The sequence below is a fragment of the Syngnathus acus genome, chromosome 13 (assembly GCF_901709675.1).
Source record: "Syngnathus acus chromosome 13, fSynAcu1.2, whole genome shotgun sequence".
Taxonomy (NCBI): Eukaryota; Metazoa; Chordata; class Actinopteri; order Syngnathiformes; family Syngnathidae; genus Syngnathus; species Syngnathus acus.
This window is the reverse complement of record NC_051098.1, coordinates 9,094,850-9,117,580: the sequence shown is the minus strand read 5'-3', so window position 1 is coordinate 9,117,580 and position 22,731 is coordinate 9,094,850. Positions and strand designations below refer to the sequence as shown.

Genomic DNA, 22,731 nt, shown 5'->3' with positions numbered 1-22,731 from the left:
GCACACAGAGAGAAAGAACACGGTCAAAGTCACACGGACTTGACAATATATTTCAACTTTATAAAACATCCCACAGAAGGACATTGATATGGACAGAGTAAGTGTAATGGTGGCCTGGTTAGTGACTAGCATGGCTGATTCACAGTTCTGAGGATCAGGGTTTGAATCTTGGCTCCAGACTTTCACTGTGGAGTTTGGTTGACTGGAGATCACCAATAAAATGTGAGGTTGAACGCTAGTTTGATAACATGTGCCCTGCATTTTACTGGAGACCTGGTCAGAGTGTACCGCACCTCTTAGCCGAAGTCAGCTGGGACAGCTCATCTGCAATATTAATCAGAAACGGATGTATGGAATTTTTTTTTTAAACAATCTGATGCCCACCAATGTTTCTATTAATGTTAAACTGCCTTGGAGCTTGTCGCCTCTCCCAAGCAGAAGAGTAAGTGGGCCCACACTTAGAGGAATGTGATGCTGATTTTAATACATTAGTGTTTGACCCTCTTCTGAGGAAAGCTTGACAGTGCCACTCATTTGCATGTTTGGCCCTCTTTTGACGATGTAATTGATTGCACAAGCACCCTCATCCCTTTTGTTTATGTTTTGCATAATTTCTCCTTCTGTTTTGCCATAGAAGTGCCATTCCTATTTAGCTGTGCTTCATCTCTTCCTCTCAGCTCCTCTCATTCAAGGTGGGTCAACTTCTGACCACTTGACCATGGGTGACCTCTCTCTGCACACACAGCGGCTGTGAGTTGTAATCGATGGTGGTGTTTTTGGTTGTGTGAGGCAACTTGGTGTGATCTTTTCATCACTGCTGCTTGATACGAAACATCGATATCTGCAGTTGGTGCTTAGATTGAATAGAGGATCATGGTGGGATTAAGATCAATAACAGACATTTTTGATTTGGAGGTTCAGCGTAAGGTCACAGCTTGCATATCTATTGTCGCCTTCACACTGGATTCCTAGTAAATTGATGCATCAAAGGCGTAACAGTAGCGCTGGATTCATTCATCTGTTTCGTTTTGACAGAACTCACCGAAGCGGAACATTGCAGTGTCCGAAATGTGCATTCACAAGGGCGCAATGAGAGTATTGAATTAGTGGTGATAACTGGTTTCAACACAAAGAGCTGTGGGCAGTGAGGCTCGGTTATTAAACGTCAGACTACACCAGCTCCGATACTACCTCAGAATTACCAATTACGTAAAAAAGAAAAGTGGAAAGAAAAGCTACCAACCTGTGTTTAAATCTCAGGAGTTTGTGATCTAAAAAATGTGACCAATACCCATGCATCTGCCTATTATCTGAACCACACTATCTGAGCTTAGCCAGCAAGCAGACTAATCTCTCGACATCAACCACAGTGCTTGCCTTATTTTTACATTTTTGTCTACATTGGCTCTTTATTTCTGTTCTATTTGCACCAAAGGATGATTTTGCTTCACAGTAGGTGCGGTGTTTATTTGGTAATGAGATTTGTGTTAGCATCAAACAGTCCTTTTTGAAAAGGTGCACAACCTATATTCAATCCGACAAACTTTGTTTCAGCAGCATATATCAAAGTCTTCACAACATTCAGAGTAGCAAAAAGCCATATATCCGTCCTACAAACTCACTATGAGGATGCTCTTGCTCTAACAACACACTACCCACCAGAAGTTGTTTGCACGCAAAAACATCAACTGAGCTGCATTATTTGTCAGCAAAAAATCTTCTAAGCCAGAGTTGATGTTCAGTTCTGAATCTCCACTTCATATTTCTTGTGCGAGCAAAAACTTATGTATTCCCTGATTACTTCCCTGAGTCTCTGCCTGATGCAAATTGACAGATGGAAATGGTGAACGAAGTAAATATTCCTGCAAACAAAGGAAAGAGAGGACTGATAACAACCAGAGGACAAACCAGAGTGAACGAGAGAGGGAGAACAAAAGCATAGCACATCAAAGATTTTTCATCATCTCTTGGGGCACTTGGCGGAAAGAAGAAAACAGAATTGCTATCTGCCCACTTCCATCTCACTCTTTTTCGTTTATCTGCTCGCCTTTTCTCAATGCTTGTCTCTCTATTAGAACCTGACAGTGGGAGCGGTTGCCTCATATCCTTCCTTTGGAGTTCAAAGTCTATCTGCACCCATCCTACGAACTTAAGAGGAGAGATGGAGGGGGAAGATAGTAGAAAAAGATAGATAAGGCGATGTGAGGCGAAAAGGTGGTGGCCAGAGAGATGACACAGATGGATCAGGGTAGAGTGCAGATAGGAAAAATATGAGGAAAGGAAACTGGTGAATAGAATTATCGGAAAAATAACTTTTCCAAGATATTGGAAAGAGTCCTGGAAAAGAAACAGAAATATAACTTATAAGTGGCAATATACTGTATATTGTCAAATAGTGCCTCTGCTCTAATAAAGGCTGTGACCCGATTGTCCTCTCACAAAAGCCAGCCCACTCGCATTAAAAATAAGAAATAATAGTGACCCCATGAAGATTTCCAAAGTGTTAATAAGAAAAATACTGTAAAACTACATTACAGTCTGTCTCTATTTATTATTACAATCTTTGGAAATGCTAAGTCGCTAGTGTCACAGATTGTAATTAGCCTCATGTTAGGATTTTGTAGCAGTTACTATTTTGTTTAATGAGCTAACAACAACATATTACTTACTCTACAGATGTGCCATTTCATTTGGGAGGGATTCAATAATATTTTGATGCCGCACAGCTTTATCTGGTAATTAATTTGGCTTTTGTAAACACCCCCACAAAATGGAAAAAAGGCATTTATGAAGTGTACAGTATACATTTAATCTGTTTTAACACAGACAGTATAGCAATTTTTAATTTTATTTTGCTGTTTATATTTTTACATGTTTGTGGAGAGCCACACAGAGGGACTGAGAAAATGAGAAAAATTATTTGGAGGTAGAAATTCAAGGAGAGTAGAGCTGTTGAGTCTTATTAACAGAGATTGATGGGCACTGGAATGAAGGTGACTTTAAGTCAAGGAGGTGAGTTATGGAAAAGAGAGAAAAAGTTGCTGTAAATGCAAAGTGAACATGAAAAAAAATATACATTTATTGTCAACATTCGAGCAGATGCAATTTTGAATCTTGCCAACTTCCTCTTCTCGCCTGTCAGAAATTCATTTGATGAAACTCTGACATTGTTCTTGTTAAGGAGTATTATTTCTCATTTTATAGTCTGAGGGGAAAAATGTCGAAACAGACTGTTTCATCATTCAATCCATTCTGGTATTTGGACAATTATGTAAGAGCCCCAAATTGGCAGTGTGCAAGGCATATAATTATGAAATGAAAGCGACAATTACATGAGTGATAGCGCAGCAGCCATTTCAGGTGTTCCTCTGTCTGTGTGTTTGTTTCAGGGAGATATACTTGAAGCCGACTATGAATTACTGACTTGTAAAAGTAACAAATTAGTGTAGCAATTATCTTGCAGCTCAAAGCTGTGACACGAGTCAATGGTCGTATGACTCAGAATTGCTACCTCACATCCACAAAGCTGCATTTTGCAAACACAATCACATCCGTGTGTGGCCGTTTAAGTGAAATATTTTCACCCAGTTAAACGCTAATTAGCCCAGATTTCCACACATCCACTCTATGGTTAGTTTAACACTGCAGGTCTTCATGGTTAATTTGGATTTTTGGGTGAAATTCATTTTTTTCCTATCTCAGCTTTCACATAAATGCGGCCTCAGACTGTCTGGTGTGTAAACCAAATGCGGCCCCCAAGAGACCTGTAGAAGGAGCAACGATGTCACTGACAACATAGTGTTTGCGGAAAATGTGTTCCAGCGTGTCGGAGCTCATCTGTTTAACATCTCGTATCTACAGAGGAGCGATGTAAGAGGAGGTATAAATGTTTGGGAAATGAGGCAAGGCTTTTCAATCTCCAGAGACTTCTACTAAAGATGAAATCACACCATTGCTACAAGTAATAAATGAACCGTACTACTATCACCATAAATATCCACTTTATGCTTCATCATTTGAGTGGCATTAATTTGAAGTCAAATATAAAGTAAATTTTGTTACGCAGAAAGAATTGGCAGATTCAATTTTGTTGCTCCCTGGACTCTCCCTGTGCCCACAAAGCACACATTTTAGACTTTGGATGATGTCAATTTTGGATCTATGTTACCTGGCCATTCAAACTGAGGTCAGATTGGAAAAAAAACTGATACGTATCCGATCTAGGACCACAAAGTGACCAGGTCGATCAAAAAAAAAATCGAAACTGAGCCGTTCAGACTGTCGCACAAAAAAATGAGATACATACGCATGTGCCTGAAGTGTGAACCGAGCCTTTGTGATAAATGTTGAAATTATTCATTTTATAGAGAAAAACATGTTTTGTCCTTCAGTTTTATAAATTGAAATTAGGGCTGACTCACCAAGTGTCGACCCCCTGAGTCATTCATTTACATCCCCAGTGATTGAGTGAACTGGTTTCTCCTTTTCCAAGGCAACTGTAATTGAGTGAATGTCTGGATGAGATAATTATGTGTAAAAGAAGTGAAGCAATACAGTGGAAGCCAAAATATATATTTTATACAATGAAAATTACAGTCCTAGACATGGTGGGAAAAAGAAATGATATGGTCCTTAAGGGCATTGCATCTTGAGGTTTCTAATTCACTCCATTTGCTTACCCAATTGTTAAAGTTGTTCATGGGGATGATATTAAACTCACAAATTAGTATTTGATATGCACATAGAACTAATTTTGTGGCGAATAAGCTGTATATTATGGAAACATAATAGCAAATTGTGTGCACACTATACCTATTTTGTTTACCACAAATGAGTATTGTGGCCCCAACTTATTAGTTTTTTCTGTGTCATATCTAGGGATACATAAAAAAAAAAACAATAACCCCAATCTGTCACCAACATAAAACTTGAACTGGAATATTTTAGCATTCCCATTGTCACGTCAACTAACAGAGGCAGAGATCGTTCAGTCAAAATATCCACTACTCTCCATTCAGACCTGCAGGGGGCAGAGAAAAAATGACCACATCACATATCACCAAACTTCCTGTCAGATGCCAGGGATGGCCATGTGGCCTACAGACCAGCATGTGAGCTGGGGGGAACAAACAAGGAAAATCTCAGCTTCTGGTCACACACAACTGGTAAGAAATGCTATACTTTGGTTAATGCTTGGTTTGTTTGAAATGTTTGGTTTGAGCTACAAGCTCTATTTATCTGAACTTTGAGTGGCTCAATCAATTAAGTATTCACAAAGGCAAAGTGGATGTTTGTTTGGCATATGCTTATGTTTTCAGTGAAGTTGCTTATTTACTTTTACTTGGTTACTAATGCTTCATATTTGCCTGGTATATGTATGCAATTAGTGAATTTAGTTCAACTTAAAATAATGCAATGTTTAAGGTTATCAATCTAATCACCCTCTAATTAACCTTGCAATGAACTGCAAAAAAGAAAAAGAGGAAGATCTGAGTTGTTCTTGCATTCTAAAGACCAAGGCCTTTTTTCAAGTTGGGGCAAAGAACTGGGGAAAATCAGGTGACACTGCTTTGTGGTTGCGCTCTTTGAGGGAAGATAGTGTCCATTTTTCTTCTCTTAAACTATCATCTTGATATGCAGTCATACACAATCACTGTGTTCCTTCCATCCATCCATTTACTATTAATCATTCAGCTTGCTGAAGAACTGCAGCCCATCCCATGTGACCTTTGGGTAAGAGGTCAGGTATAATTTGAAATTGTTGCAAGCCAATGGCAGATTTTAAATTCATGTTGTAAAATTGCGACGTATGTATGTCAGATAGATTTAACAAGCTCCAATGTGTTGAGCGTCCAATATAACACAATCTTGCAGTTTGAATGCATAAACTGAAGCACTTAGGCAGAGAGATAGAATGAGACAGCATCATGATAAACATTGTTCAAGCTCTCCTGCTGACACGTAGCATCCATCACGCGCCCGCTCTTGATTACCAAAACCCTGACAACACATGCACCTTTAGTACTCCTACACCACATTCAACAGCCTTCTATTCAACTCTTCTCATCCTTTTCTCTGACCATGCTTAAGGTCAGGGTGGGATGTGCACAATAAATCTTCACTGCACGCGCTTGACAGCAGCCCTCCAGGAAGTGCTTTAGCCATTTGGAAGCAAAACCAGAAGCAAAGCACCTTAACTTTTCTTCTTAAAAACTACTTGAGTGGAAAGGGAAGTCTGGAATGGAAGTTTCAAACAGTCATTCGCCTCAAAAGTAAGACAAATGTGTGGGGAAACAAAAACAAAGAGCGGCTACTGGTGACTTGAATAAGATTAATATGACGAATTTCAAAGATCTGCAGTTTTTACTGTTTATTTTCTATACACCATGAAGTTATGCTTTGAATGCATTATGCTACATTACATTTCTTTTCAGTTGATAAGGAAATTGCTTGTAGTCATCTTGTGATGTGTTTGTTCTTCCATCTGGCTAGTGTTTTTACCTTTGAAAATGAGTTCAAATATTTTTTTCTTAATACTAAATACTGAATTTGAAGAAAATAACTGAAACGTGCAACAAAAAAGGACTATGCAAGAGTAATTTAAACTGCTTGTCACCATTTCAATTTTCTTGATTTTTTTTTTTTTGGTCTGGGGCTAAATTGGCATTCCATGATGCAATTTGAAGATGGAAATGTGTTCTGCTCAAGAGTCGTGATAATGTTTTTGCAGTCCCATTCTTATGGTGTTGCATTAATTATTCAGCATAACTATTGATTATATAACAAGCAAAATGTTTATTTAAATTACCTTGGGGTACCATCATGAAAAAAAGAACCATCAAATGTATATCTTCTTTTCAGGAACGCATTCAGCCAATAAAAATTTATGTATTAAAAAAAAAAAAAGAATTATTTTTAAATGTATTTCCTGTTCAAAAATGGAATGAACATGAACAAACACTATTCAATCGTCATTGAAACAAACAGTTTTAATTTTGCCAATTTATGGTGGTGATAAATGTGTTAAGCACTGTATTTAATTTACATAATGAAACCACAATGGCGACAGCAACACGATCTGAAACGTGTGTGTTTGTTTGCAAGTTTGTGTGTGTGTACATGAGATAGAATAATAGTAAAATAATAATCTCTCATGGGGATTTGATGAACATATCCATGCTGAAATAGAATGCTATTGGAAAATTTGTTTCTCAACTTGAATATTGTCTAATCAGCGGATGCCAGAGGTTAGTCATAATGGCCGATGTGGCTCAGTGGTTGTGTTTGTATACCAACTTGAAGGTTGTTGATTCAATCCTCCCACTTGGTGACCATGTCCTTGAGCAAGACACTGAATCCTAAATTGCTCCCAGTGGTGCCTGGCGCTTTTTGGGAAACTTCTCTTCAAATACTGTAAGCGTGCCTTCAATTAAATGATTACAGTAACAACCTAAGGGTTCTCTTTCCATTGTCGGAACGAACTTAATTTTTGCGATAGCAATGCCCATTTACCAGCTCAGACCAGTAAAATCCGACCAATGCGATTCCTCCAGATGCAATAAAGCAATTTGCATGGGAAGCAGATGCGGCATTCAAGGATAATGAGAAAAATCTCGACACTACACAATATAGGGATGGGGGGATGTGAAAGAGAGATTGCAAACATCGGGAAAAAGGTTTTAAAAGGTGTTTGCAATAAAGACTAATTTAATTTGGGAAATGCACAATGATAACAAATAATCCAGCAGTGCCTCTGTAATATGATAAAGATGCTATTTCTAACTGTGAGTAATATCGTTCCGAGTGCTTCAACACAAACCTGTCATTTGTGATTACGCTTATTAATCGTGACAAGTTTATATTCCTTTCTGTCAATGCTTAACATGTTATTCAGGACATCCTATTGTGTATGCCAATAATACAGCAGATATGTATTTCAGTGATATCACAAGCAAGTAATAACCACTATATGAATGAAGTTGTGCAGTCTGCATCTAGTTCAGTTCACTCACCCTCGTTCCACATTTCTTTTCAAGTCACGTTCATTTACATCAAACTCATCCAAGCATGCCTTTATGAATTTTGTTTGTGAACTAGGGCACAGTCACTCTGGAATAAAAAAGAGCCTTCCCTAAATCGTACCCATAAAGTTGGAAGTATAGAAACTGGAACACCAATGTTTTCCTTTGGCAGTACGGCATTTGGAATAAGAGTGCTCTCTTTTTCTAAGAAAGTGTCTTTCTTTCCAATATCTACATTTTTTCTTTCAATTGCATTGGAATAGTTTTTTTTTATTTGTATTTTATTGTTATTATAATCAGTAGTCAATAAATCTCATTTTAAAAAACAGGATAGTATTCACTCCTGTGAAGAATACACTTTTGCATTCGGTGTGAAGGTGTGAATTTTCTTTTTTATGACAGGCAGTTGGCAAGTATCCAAATATTTTGTGGCTGATACAACACAAAAGTAAACTGAGAGTACTGGTATATATAAAGGATGTACTTTTGTCCGAAGATGCCAGCGATAAAGAAAAATAATATTCCAGAAAATGTGGGTTCAAACCATCTTGTCATCAAGCCTCAGCAAATGTAATTATCACTGACTGCCTACACCAGACATCTGCCAACCAACCTCTTTTCTAGTTTAGTTATTCGGGATGAGGCTCATTTTTGAAAAACAATATTTCAGAAAATATGGGTTTAAACCATCTTGTCATCAGGCCTCAGCAAATGTAATTATCACTGTGTACACCAGACATCTGCCAACCAATCTCTTTTCTAGTTTGGTTTTTCGGGATAAGGCTCATTTTTGCCACGGTAGCAATCATCAGAGTCACAAAAAAAAAAAAAGGAAAATCAAAACTGTTCAATCCACATCACACAGATGGTACTGTCTCTTTTTATTGACAGGTTATTGAGGAGTTGCTTGTTGTGCTTTTAGTGTTACTTTTATTTCCCTCTTTGCCTTATGCCTCGTGTGTTTCAAAATTGCCTCATTTGCACATTAATTTGGTGCAAATTCAGAGACAGCTGTACGTGTGTGCATGTTTTTTCTATTATGCAGTAATAATTTTGACACCATGTTGTCTGGGCCCAGCTTTCATAGAAAGGTGCCAAGTGTAATGGAGCATCTTCAATTTTGTCCTGGTGCAAGTTTAGTTTAGCGTGTTGGGAATTTGATAGACTGCTTTGTGCCATGTTTCGGCGGACCAAGAAAGTTTTTTTTTTTTTTTCTAATGACACGACCCGGCGTACCTGACAATTTGGTGACAAGAAGTAAATAGACTAGATTTTAGCAGGTCTAAATTATGGCACAGGTTGTGCAATACCATTTTGGTGGATTTGACCAGAGTGCAGAGCGGCACGGTAGTGCACTGGTTAGCATGTCCGCCTCACAGTTAGGAGGGTGCAGGTTCAATTCCACCTCCTGTCCTCCCTGTGTGGAGTTTGCATGTTCTCCCCCTGCCCATGTGGGTATTCTCCGGGCACTCCGGTTTCCTCCCACATCCCAAAAACATGCTTGGTAGGTCGACTGAGCACTCCAAATTGCCCCGAGGTGTGAGTAAGAGTGCAGATAGTAGTTGTTCGTCTCTGTGTGCCCTGCGATTGGCTGGCAACCGGTTCAGGGTGTCCCGCCCACTGCCCGATGGCTGCTGGGATAGGCTCCAGCACGCCTGTGACCCCCATGGGGACAAGCGGTATAGAAGATGGATGGATTGATGACCAAAGATTGTGTGCTCCGTTGTGATGAATGTCATTGTGTTTTCATTCATGAATATGATGAGTATCGATCCCTGTGACTTATTCTGGTAATACATTAACTGAATGCATTGATATTATTTTTAGCATCTTTAATTTATTTTTAAAAGCACGCTTCTGATCGCAACTGGTGTGTGCAAGGAGGAAGGGGGAGGGTGTTTTGTCATGCACAGATACAATTGAGGGTCACATCACAGCGGCCAAGTTTATATCATCCACAAGTGGAGTTCTTCTAGCAGTATCTTATGTTTGTGCTTTGCGCTCTTCAATGTCTTTCATGGACTTCAACGAGCAGGTCTGTTATGCTTTTGCCATGGAGACCGCACGCCTCGCCTGTACTTAATTTAAAGGGAATGAGTGGAGACGCCGCTTCAACTGGCCGTGAAGCAAGTCGCTTGTTCACTGCCACATAGGCACAAACACCAATTTGTAAATGTGTCTGTCTACAAAAATATCAAAAGAAGGAAAACACCACCCATGTGCACAGCTGGGCTGCACTTAACACAAGACTTATGCCAGGCACAAAAATAGAGCCCTATATCTCCGCAATTCAAGGTTATATTGTTTTCAATTTTGGCTTGTTTTCAGACATTATTAAACACATTTCTGAATTCTCTTTAATTGTTTATACTTTGACTTTACTTGCACTGGGCACAAAAATAGTTGTATGGATGATATTTTGCTTTTGTATTCCCCTTTATCTTTTCCTATTAGACATGTTTCTTACTCTATGCATGCACTAAATATGACTCTTATTCTTTGAAGAAATGTTTAAACTCATTTGACCATTTTCATTATTACAATTGAATACATTAGTAATGGAAATAGTGAAATGTTCCAACAAATGTTGCTTTATCAATGCATTACAGTAATTGCAAGGTGCTCTATGGCATAGAATATACTCAGTATAGAGTCCAAGCTATATTCTGATTATGGTTTTAGCAACACCAAAGTCTGACGACGCAGGCAGATATGTGTAGCTACGCAAATTAAGTTTCAATCAGTTTGCCATTGTGACTCAAGATGGACGTATGATGTAAAGATGGCAGAGCATCCATAGTATTGAATAAAGTCAGAGAATATGATTTAATATTTACTTTGGACATCCAAGTTGAATAGTTTGATAGTGGGTGGATACGTAGTTGAGAGACAGCAATCACTAAAAATAATTTGCAAACATAATTCATTACACAATGTGACTATTACTATATAGTCTGTTACCTCATCATGTACACATCTCTAGAGTCTCAATTTGCAAAGAGAAAAAGATTTTCAGCTTTCCCGTGATTGTGACCTAATATTCAATTCAATTGCATCTCATTCCATTTCTTTCCAAATATCATCAGTAAATGTGGGCACTAAACAGTCAACAGTTTAGCAGCATGGTAAGTCAGCAGTAAATAACAAGACATTGGCAATTTTAACACGCCAGATGTTCAGCATTCAAATTGTGCTCTAGAGAGTCTGACAATGAGCTCAGACGACTGAGAAGGCAATTGCAGCGGAAGAATAAATTGATTGGGGTTTTTCTGGTAACTCTTGTCATACCAGAAACTAACTCTTGTCATACCAAGACAATAATCAGAAGAAATATGTTTTAACTATAGAAAGAGACTGGGGTATCTTGGATCTAATGCCCTCTTTTTGGTCTTTAAAATAATCCATTAAAATTATGTGCAGAGAGAGCAGTGCTGATTTATAGACGCCAATGCTGTGTTAATTTCGAAACAGTATTGAATAAAAGCTTGGCTTTGTGATAAAGGTAGAATAGAAAGGAGACAAATTGCTATTGCTCAACATAATTGAGAACAGGTTATTGTTATGGGAAAAGGTCACTGGTACAGGGACAAGTTAATACTGTCATATTTTATGGATAATTCCTTTTGCATATAAATATGGTTATTGCATATTGGTATATAATATATTTTGTGGCACAGTCACAGTAGTATTACACATTATGAATATACTTAAATATTGTTAATATATTAGAAAACATAAAAATAAAATATAAATACAGCAAAGCCTCTATTTTTTTACATGCTTCAATTCTACACGACTTTCTGTAACCCTGTTTGGTCGTGGACCAGCAGCAAAAAGGTTTTGTCTGCAGTGTGCGAATAACCCCATTGCACATTGCTCAGCACTCACAAAACATTATTGTTCTCCAGAGATGATTGGAAAGATTGAGGAGTGTGATTAATAGACTTATGGGGCCCAAAACGTCTTTTGGCTGGAGTAAATTAGGCGATATTAGCGATATGAATTTGAGTAAATGTTTCAAAAATTTCAAATTTATTTTTCTGTCTATAGATAAAAATCTCATTCAACTATTTTCAACTATTATTGCCCAAGCATGCAACGTTCCAAATACAAAAATCATTACACTACCAAGCCTATCAGAAGATTTGATAAGTGAAGCATTTATATGCCATTTATTGCCAATTCCGATTGCGAATGGAGGAAAAAAAGAAACATTTCAAAACTCGACCAGTTATGGTCATGAAGAGAATCATGTGTCGGTATTAAGCTAAAATCTAATAATACAATTATTTTGAAAATGTTGGATGATTCATTCAAATTTGCCATGATATGCTGTTTAAGGTAGGATGAACTTTATTAGTTTGACAAAGGGGAAATTAGCAATTTTATTAATTTACGTTATGATATCCATTACCCGTAGTTATGAAGTGGTCACATAGCCTGTGTTTTTTTTCTTTGCATTTTCCCAAAGGCTTTTATTTCTACATGTGCAGACTAAATCACATTTTCTACAGTGCTTGCAATTGCCAACTACCCTTTCACAATCGACAGTCCTCTGCATCGAGATGCTTGAATGAAATAATGCATTTAAAGGCTGAGACTTTGGGCCTCAAGCATACAGTCAATACCATTGCAAAAGCTCTTAAGTAGCTCGATAAAACTCTGGCAACAATGCCCAGAGCAAAGAAAACAAGGCATAAAAAGCAGTGGATCACAGTAAATACAATGGGCCTTTAGACACATTGCCATGCTGCCTAAGACTAAACTGTTGTTAACAGATACAACACAGCCATTCCCCGCAGGTCAAATTAATAGATGCAACCAGGTTTCTTTCACCGTTAGTCTTTAATAGCCCATTGCATTATAAAAAAAAAACTATAAAGTTAAGAAAAGTTATGATATTTATCTCATGTAGAGTGTTCATGAAATATTATTAAATACAAAATTAAATATTATTAAATACATAATTAAATGTCAGCTATATATATATATATAAACCTGTCATCACCCTTCTGAGTATGGTTTTCAAATATTCTACTGCCTATTTCTGCCTAGTTCTGTCAAGCTGCATTCATTTTCTGCTCTCACTATTTTGTTTTCATTGAAATGACTCCTTGCATACAACGTTGGATAAAATTAATGGGAAGGATGACTTTTCTCTGTGGTAAATTCAGAGTAGTCCTTTAAAATGAGGATTGCTTCCACGTTGTGCAGCCAAAAGGCAGACGTTTGAAGATCAAATTAGCCCTGGGTGCTACACCTGGATGTTTAGGCTCAGCTGGGGTTCTATCTCTGGAAACAGACATCCTCATTTGGTGTGTTGAGGTGACCTATCTGACTTTCAGACAACATCTTTGATCATCGGGCAGCTGCTATCCACCCAAAACTCACGCAGTCCTGGAGCAAGTATATTCCTGTACAAGTATGTTTGCAATGCAGGGTCAAAATGCAGAAAGTCAGAATTCAATCTTAGTGTTCTAGTTATCCTTAAATCAGGCACAAACTGGAAGCTCTCTGTTTACAGGAGTAGAATAACCCAGTACAAAAAGACATGGAAAATAAACATTTTAAAGAAGTACAGGAAGAGGAAGGGATTGAGAATGAGTTTTTGAAATTATCATTACGTTCAAGGTGTATAGTTTATTATTAACGGGTGTAGTAGTGCTTTTTGAATTAATATCTTGCTGACAATGGGCCAATATTATGTACCTCAAATAGTCAGGCGATCCCCTTATTAAAAATGATTTCATTGTGTATTACGGTTACAACATATGAAAATGATGAAGATTTATTTATTTATTGAATGGGGATTAAAGGGGCAGGAGCAGAAACGTTTTTACTTCTTCCTACTCCTTTTCGAACATGAACTGTTTATGTAGGACTTAATGCTTCCTACCTGATCCAGTTTCCAGTGGAACTCGGCAGGTCTGAACGTGTCCACCTGAGTAAAGTCCCTCCTTAGCAGAAACACTAGGCGGCAATTGTGGACATACAGGGAGTAGTGGTGGCGATTCATCTCTGTAGATGGGAAAGAATGAAAGAATTGGAGAAAAAAAAACACACATCTATTGGAATATTTATAAGGAAAATTCTCGCTCAGAGCAAAGTCAGCGGTTTTGTAAGTTACTTTGTCATGCAGTACCATTGCAAATACAAACTTAAATTAATGGCTTGGTTTCTCCCCCAAGCCTCATAGTATATAGTAGAACTGGTTTGTTTAGGAACAATTAATCTATATAAATGCATTTTCATTTTAAATGAGATGAGTCGATGTGTTTACACTCACCTATCTTGTCAGAATTACAAAGAAGGGTCTCCTTTTCAGCCCTGATACCAGGGCTGGGCCCATGCTTCATCCAGGTTGCTATCGTGAACTGGTCCGTCAAGTTCTGGGGCACCACCAAGTCTGGGATTTTAGCTGCCTGGTGACCATCAAACCTAAAAATTAAGTCACTGTCTCTCCCACTGTCTGTCATCAGAGAAGCTGTCCAGTTCGTGGTAGCGGAGGGGGCAGGCAAAAGATCAGTGCTGCCTGATGAGGCTCCTAGAGTCATTGCCGTTGGAACAGAAAGATTTGACAGAAAAATGAAAGAAAAGTGTCATAAACAATCACAGTAGATGTGTCATTGATTGCTCCAACCTTGGCTATGATTACTTTACTGCGTAAAGCAGATGGCACGGCTTAATACATAATCAATGGTCCAGAATTGATAGACTATGTGACTATTGATTCATGGCAAATGAAATTGACTTTCCAGAGGAGAGATGAGTCAAACATTGTAAAATGAGGTGGCTGCCGTCTGTTGATGAGTTACACAAAAGACATGCAGCAAGGACGAACTGAAGCACCCAATCACATAAATTGTTTACTTTTGTTACTTGACCTTTTTATATCTTCCTAAGTACTCATCATCACTTCATTGTATTGAGTCATACCCCATTCTAATCTTCTCTCGAAAAGCAACTCGATCGTCCCTGACATTCATAATCAAATAATTTCAATGAATTGAGTCCTGGGAAGACTTTGTATGTCACCTTGACATACATTTCGTGCCGTATCTTCAATGTATTTAAACATCCCCTTCTCTTCAGATAAAAACACGCCACAAAACTGTGCTAAATGAAGATTACAATGCAGACCTGACAATTCCTGCTTATAATAAAACATTTGTCGTGCACCATATTTGATGTTTCCTCTCTCCTGCGCCATGTTTCTTCAGGCCGTACACGAGACAGCCTCAACATTCTCGCTCTATTACGTAATTAGATTCCTTCAATAAATAAATATGCATTGACTTTCCCAGCACGCAGCTGCAGCCTTTCCCCGCTGTTGTTGGACATAATATGAAATTGATTAGGCCTTAAAAAGGCAATTAAAATTAGTTTTTCTTGCTATCACATAATTATTATGCGATATCTGCAAAGGACTCCGTAGTGATAAATCATGCATGCACTGGCTAGCCAGTGAAAGCAATGCAGAGGTTGTTAGATTAAGTGGAAATAGCTGAAATATCTTAGTTAGATATCATGGTAGCACCCCATGTATTATTGGATCAGCAAAACTGGTTTCCTAGCTAGAAAGTTTGGCAACATCTTCAGTGGCAGGTATCACGGGGGTGACAGTTTTTCAATCAAATTAAAATTATTTTGTTGAAGAAGTGGTTCACGAAGCAAAATGTGTGCAAACACTGCAAATTGGGTAGCCATTACTATAGACAGCAATCTTTTTTTCCACAATACTTCCTTGACCCATGTGCCACACTCCCCCAAATCTTCATTCAAATTGGTTGAGTTGCTTTTGTGTAACCCTGCCATGTAACAAACTAATTAATCAACAAAATGGTGATGAAAGAAAAATCTCCCACCTTGCACTTTTGGCACCATAACATAAATTCAATCTATCTGGTGGATTAGCTTGATCCAATTCACAGAATGAAAGTTCAGTACATGAACCCTTGCATTAACATTCCACAATTATATTGTCACCTTTCAAGTCAACCATCTGCGAGGTTACGTAATTCAAAATTTAAGGAGGAAAAGTGGCTGGAAGTCATCAAAATACAGTTTGAAGAGAAAAAAATATTTTTTTAAAAGCCACACTGTCAAAGCCCAATTGGACTATGTAATTTATGACCAAGGACAAAATGTAGAACCAACCACATAGTTTTTGTAGGGACTTCTCAGAGTAGGTGTCACGGTCACATCCCTTTCCAATGTGATTGGTCAGCAGCTCAACTGTAGTTCTCGCAGAAGACAGCAGCCCACCACATGTTTCCAGATGCATTTGAGGAAACAGCGGTTTGCTTCCTGTTCCGGGCTCGTAGTCAACTCGTTTATTCCAGCCTAGAGAGTTGGAGTTAGAATAACAAAGTATAAAAATATGATGCTAAGTCGTAAATTTAGTGCTCCTTCTGTTATCGTTCCCAATTAGGTGTGTTTTTACCTCTTGGATGTGAATCTTTTTCTCCAGGAGACAAATAATTTTGCGTTCAAGTGTATTAAAAACATTTTTGTTGATTATTTAATTGATCATTTATAATTGTTAGAAATGTTTATTTAGAATTGTAAAAAAAAAAAACATCCAGGGAATATCACACTGAGGGACTGATGTACCCAAGAAGCTGTTTGAAACAAATTCAGTTACTGCTTGCTTTTGTTTTCTCCAAATGTAAAAGCGGATATCTTATTTTGACACACAAGCTAAATCAGCCTGTTTTCATGAATGACTGAAATTAGATGATTTGGACAATTTTAAGTAAAATAATGGCTCTGAACGATTACTCAATTGTTAAAATAGATGTCAATTAATTTGATAATCGATTACTTATTGATTAATCAGTCAATTTTTACACCTCTACCTGAATTCCCATTTTTCTAACTTGAGAATGCCTAAATGAATTACCATCCATCTTTCATTGTACCCACTCATTCACCTATTTATGCAGAGCATTAGAATGATCCCTTGCAAGCTGATAGAGGAGCATCACACAATGCTGACTAGAGAAAGGAAGAGAGATGTGTTTTGCTCACCAGTCTGTTGAATCTGTCATGTTTTCACTACCTCAAACACTCTCCTCCGTAACTCATACACTGGCTGCACCTGTCTTGCACTTGATTTACCACTTGCAGACTGTGATTGCTGAGGGCTGCTCAAGCATTTGCACTTGTGAGCTTGTCAGGAGGTGTGATGAAAGCAAAGCTGTCATACAAATTTTCAACCAATTTCTACACCACTTGTCCTCATAAGTTTTGCAGGTGAACCAGAACCCGTAACAGCTTATTTTTAGGTGAGAGACAGGTTATATCTTGAACTAGTTGCCAGTCATTCCAAGGGCACATACTGTGTAAATGAACTTTTTGTGTACTTTTTCACAATTATGAATCCTTTCTGTCATTTTACCTATTACGCATGTTTTTCTAAGGTGCAAGGAAGTCAGAATACCCAGACAAATCCCAGGTTTTGATTGCGAACCACTCAATTGCGAGGCGGATGTCTCATGTACAACCAATGATAAAAATATGAGACCACCCTTGTTTCTTGATACACATTTAATAGCACCTGACGTTAAAATGAACAAGACATCAAACAAAATAATGGTGGTCTCATAATTTTACCTTTTACATTTCCTGAAATACATGTATGATTATGTACTCCCAACTATTAATTACTGACCTATCACATTTTCCATAATACTCACTGACCGATGGTTGTTCTTATATTGGTGTGGCTGATAGATAAGCTTACTTTACGTAGATGCCATCACAATTTACTTCTTTCATCAATCGCACATCAGGAGCATTTGAATTTCCAAGATGGCAATTCTTACAGATCCTGTCAGCACCGAGTATTGAGATAGTGGGCATAGCAAAAGAGAGTTGTGAAACTTAGCAAAAGGTTGGTGTGAATGCATTTTATTTGTGGTTTTTACATCTGGAAATAACCTTGGGGCAGTAACAGCAATACTATTTTTAAAAAAAAAATACTTTCTAAAATGCTTCTATTGATCTGAGACCGTATTGCGTTTTACAGACAACAATACTGTACCGGTATAAGGTGTTGATGTTTCAACGAGATAGCAGTGGGCTATTATGTATCCTTTGTGTGGTGAACCTCAGCATGGGTTAAAAGAATGCGTTTTGCTTTCTGCTGTGTTGGGTGCTTGCCTGCAGTAGACTTCATAAAATTAAGATTTGTAAAAGGCAATTGCTGTACAGCATATGTGATGAAAACAAACACCTCGGTATAGTCATCAGTTTATATCTCTATCTTTAATGTTTATATATTGCTGATTTTTATTATTTATTGTGAACACATGAAAGGTTCCTCAACATATTTGCCAAGAGATAGTTGATTGATTTATTAATTGAGGGCAGGAACCTCAAACTGTGACATTTTCAATTCTTATTTATCGTAGTGATCACATTGACCTTTAAAAGTAGCTTTTATTTGGCCTTGTCTATTTTTGTGCATTGATTTCCTTGCTGTTATTATACGTATATAATTATTGATAACAAAAAACAAAGCCCTGCTAACATTAAAGAGCTATAGCTCAAAAACAGTCAAATATTTTGTGGAAATATTAAGAGCTTTGAAGAAACATCTGTATTGTTTAAAAATGTGGGGTGTGACTACTTGCCAAGACACAAACTATGTATCGAGTGTTGAAGTACTAATCATACATGCAAAGCTCAATCTATTATTCGGCTTCAGGTCCTGTAAGTACTCTGTATAGTACCTAATCATTATAAATTGTGGAAAGAAATGGGTTTAGTACATTTTTTTAATCATCCTGACCTGGAAAAACCTTACATTTTATGAATAAAAACATCAGTCGGGTCCAAAGGTAGTGTAGTATGTCAATTATTTCATACATAGGTTAAATCAAGATAAATAATTATCAGTCTTCTGAAGCCAGTAATATACACTTCACATGACAAGGAAGGTCAAAAGAGTATATGATAAAGAATTGTACAGCTGTCGGTAGATATAGAGGCAGCGGATGAAAACAATAACGTGTGACAGTGACAAATTGTGTGAGCAATGAATAATGTGTGTGGTAGTCGTCATGTTTGTTCTCAGGTAAACTGGTGCATATTTTGCCACAGGGAGATGAGATGGAGCTCATTTAGGCCATTCAAAAATACATTTTATTCAACCGTCCATTTTCTATGCAGCTTATCCTCGCTATGGTTGTGGCTGAGCTGGAGAGTAGTTTATTATCAACTACTGGCCCGTGGATCTAATCTGGCTCCTTGAATCGTCAAATCCAACCCGCAACTGAAATCCCTAATTATGAGGATCAAATAGAAAATATCTGTTTAAAAGAAAGTCTGACTCAGAAAGTCCTTCAGTTCTGTTATAAAATGGAAAAAATATATAATTTAAACACACAAACAAACTACCCCACAAACAAAAAATTACAAAGGTGCCTTTATGGGTCGACCTTGTTTTGTACCAGGAAAAAAAAAAAAAAACGTTCACAATGTCTTTCTTTGTAAGATTCCTAGAATCAGCTCTAGACTGATAGCTCCGTGACTAAGAGGAGTGAACTTATGTCTGGGACATCAGGTACTAAATTCTTTATATATACAATAAGTGGAATAGCAGTACAAAAATTGAAAGAAGCAGTGTTGCGTCTTTATTTTCTCCATCTTGAGGAGCAACATTCATCTAATTCTAGGCGCGTAAGTATACGAGGAACGTGACTTGCTGCAACCGGATGAATTTCACATTGGCAATCGTGTCTTTTTCTTCCCATTTTGCTCAAGATGGCAGAAGACTAAGTGGACCACTTGGCATGTTTTCTATCACCTCAGGGGATATCCAGGGGGAATCCACAGCTTGTTGGGATATACTCTGTAATCCCCCCCAGCATGTCTGCCGCAGGGTCTTGGTTCTCTACCTCTTAGGTCGTCATGCACCTTTTCCCCAAAGCTCAAAGACATTAGCAAGGGTCAGAATCCAACTCCCTTTGTGAGAATTCCCATCACTTTGTGAGAACTCCCATCACTATCGTGGCTGACGTTGACAGAATACGCTGATGATTACGAACTACTATGTTGGTATTATATTATGAATTTAAATTAGCTGAAATCCCGTGAGTTTGAGCTTTTTGCTCTCACACTGTTGGTTTAGAGTGCCTGGTTTCATTTATCCAAGGGGCAAATTTACTAAATGACAACTCGTTTTTAGGTTGCTCATGTTCTTGCACATCTACTTGGTTCATTTTTTGCAATACCTGATGAAGAAGAATGAAATTATTATTATTATTATTAATAGTTTTATGATATTTGCTCTGAAGTGAACATGTGTTTAGCAATCGTGTACAAGTATAATGTTTCCATTTATTCGTTCGTTCGTTCTTTCGTTCATTCATTTAGTCTGGGTTTAGGATTTTTAAATTATGTCTTTTGTTATCTTGTTTTTGTGTGCCTTGTCCTATGTGCTCCTTCTGCAACATTAATTTCCATTTAAGGGACAATAAAGAGCTTCTGATCTAATTTTGTACAGTGGGAGCAAGAGAGAATGCACAGGAAATCAAAAAAGCCAAAGCCTGAGATTCTACCAAAAACATGAACCTTGTTGCTGAGGTTAGGGCCAAAGTGCCAAAAGCGTACTATGTCAAGTTAAAAAAAAGGTCAGCTCAGTCAGTCTGCAATTATGATTTCACATTTGACAATGAAACCTCATTTTCTCATGTTATGAAATGAGAATGAAAAAGAGAGCCTCAGACATTTTGACAGAATACTGCAAGCAGTGCTTCTCTAATGCTACAGCCCCAAGGCCTATTAAAAATCCCCTGATCTGTGGCAGTGACATTTTCTTCTCCCTCTCCATTTATCCCTCCTGCCAACCATGGCTCAAAGGGACAAATGCCCTTTCATCTAGGGAAACTGTATCTATGTTTGTATATCTGAAAATCCCCAAATGAGAAAAAGCACACAGATGTTGAAAGGATTGTCACCGTCAGTAGATTGTGAGTCATTGTGAAGAGACTTGGCTGCGTCATATTAGCATTTATGTTTGTAAGACATTCCGTGTTGTGGTTTGACACTGAGCGTCTACCCTCACACCCAGCTCTCCCACATTCTCAGATGATTTTTTTTTTTTATTGTTTTGAAGGCAATAGATGTTTGCTGTGTCCACATGTTTATTTCTGTACAATACACTTTTTGCTGATTTTCCCGAGTGTCTGCATTATTGCATTCTTTTGTTTGAAGTGTTTGTTTCCAATTTGTACTATCGTTGTTACGTTTCTTTACCCTTTGGCATTAAATACAGCAATAGATGCACATCGCAGTATGGTGCCCAGTGTTGTCATGAAGGCGGGGACCTATTACTTGTTCACACTGAAACTGACAACAAATAAGGGAACAATTCATTGTGTTCTTTTATTGTTTGTTTTCTGTTGCAAATTGCTGTTTGATTCTGTGACCTGATTTCTCTTCTCTCTTCTTTAAAAAAAAAAAAATCAAAGCCTAGTATTCTGCAGCTTATAGTGCACAACAAAATGTACTGAACAAATAATTAAGCCAGAAAGATCTTCAAATGTTAGTCCCCGATTTTCTCATTGAATCATTCCAGACACCAATTCATGTGCTGACGCTCGCGTTGAGAAGCCTGATTGCCAAGCTGAAAGAGAGAGCCACCCGCTGTGTACTAGGGCCCTTATTTTCCACAGGTAAACATAAATGCCTTGATAATAAGAAATCCCATGCATCAGTCGCTCATTGATAGAGGAACAATGATTGCACATGGTTGCAAAAGCATCTCGCGCTCTCATTTCTCGTTCTGCTGTTCCATTGAATCTACAGTTATTGTGCGTACAGCCACTTTGCATTACTCTTGTTAGAGCTGTCATGACAGCTCTCTGATGTGCAAAGAGCCATCTTGACTGTGTCAGGGTGCACTTTCTAAAGTGCTGTTGATCACAGAAAAGAAACTTGACAAGACAATTCTTTAGGGAAGAATGGAGAGAAATCAAGAGAAAAGGCTTTGTGGGTCTGGCAGAGGAAAAACTGAAATGTGGAAGACAGCAAAGGGATTAGAAATTGAGAAAATAGAACCATGTTTACTTCAGCAAGCAGAGAAACACAAATAATGTAAATAATCACATCTGTGTTGCTGCAAGGATAAAAAAAGCCTGAACAGCTCTTCTTTTTGTGCCATCCTTCTTCCTATAGTTCTAAAACACACAAACAAGCTTGCACTGAAAGGCATCTACCTCAAATAAACAAAGGCATCTGCAATTCTGAACATTCAAACGCCTACAATTGTTGTGCACAAACGAGAGGTAAAAAGACATCTTACCCTGCCAACCAGGTTTGCAGACAGGCTTGACGTCAATTCGCACGGGGATGCTCTGCAAGGCTCTCTTCTGGCCACAGTCCCAAGCCGTCACATGTATCTCGTATTGCTGCTCTCGGTCATAGATCAGCTTCTCTGTGTTTCGGATGTTACCTGGTCACAGAAAGGTCACCAGCAAATTCATTATGAAATGGAACACACAATATAGATAGAGACAGCAGATGAATGATGAGTTAGAAAACACAACCTTGAATGATGCGCAGGAAATACAAATTAGTATTTTACAGATTGAGGATGCTGCATGTAAAAAGTGATGAATTATTTGTAGCACTTTGTAAATCCGAATATAAGAAAATTATCAGGCCGTGAGGGCTTGGCTACTTTTCGTGATCTTAAGAGCTA

General features: G+C 37.9%; 1 protein-coding gene and 1 long non-coding RNA gene across 2 annotated transcripts in view; one reads left to right on the top strand and one right to left on the bottom strand.

Annotated features, from left to right (window-relative positions):
• LOC119133092 (calsyntenin-2-like) overlaps positions 1-22,731 on the bottom strand; it is a 138,304-nt gene that overhangs the window by 23,750 nt on the left and 91,823 nt on the right. Inside the window, exons 5-8 of the mRNA XM_037268765.1 lie at positions 22,333-22,482; positions 16,179-16,364; positions 14,308-14,565; positions 13,918-14,039 (exon numbers count right to left, since the gene is read on the bottom strand). Of these exons, the coding sequence (XP_037124660.1) occupies positions 13,918-14,039; positions 14,308-14,565; positions 16,179-16,364; positions 22,333-22,482 (716 nt within the window). The remainder of the gene's footprint in view (positions 1-13,917; positions 14,040-14,307; positions 14,566-16,178; positions 16,365-22,332; positions 22,483-22,731) is intronic.
• The window catches only part of LOC119133094, an 84,518-nt gene continuing 62,206 nt past the window's right edge, over positions 420-22,731 (top strand). The window contains exon 1 of the long non-coding RNA XR_005100049.1: positions 420-5,165. This is a non-coding gene — a long non-coding RNA (uncharacterized LOC119133094). The remainder of the gene's footprint in view (positions 5,166-22,731) is intronic.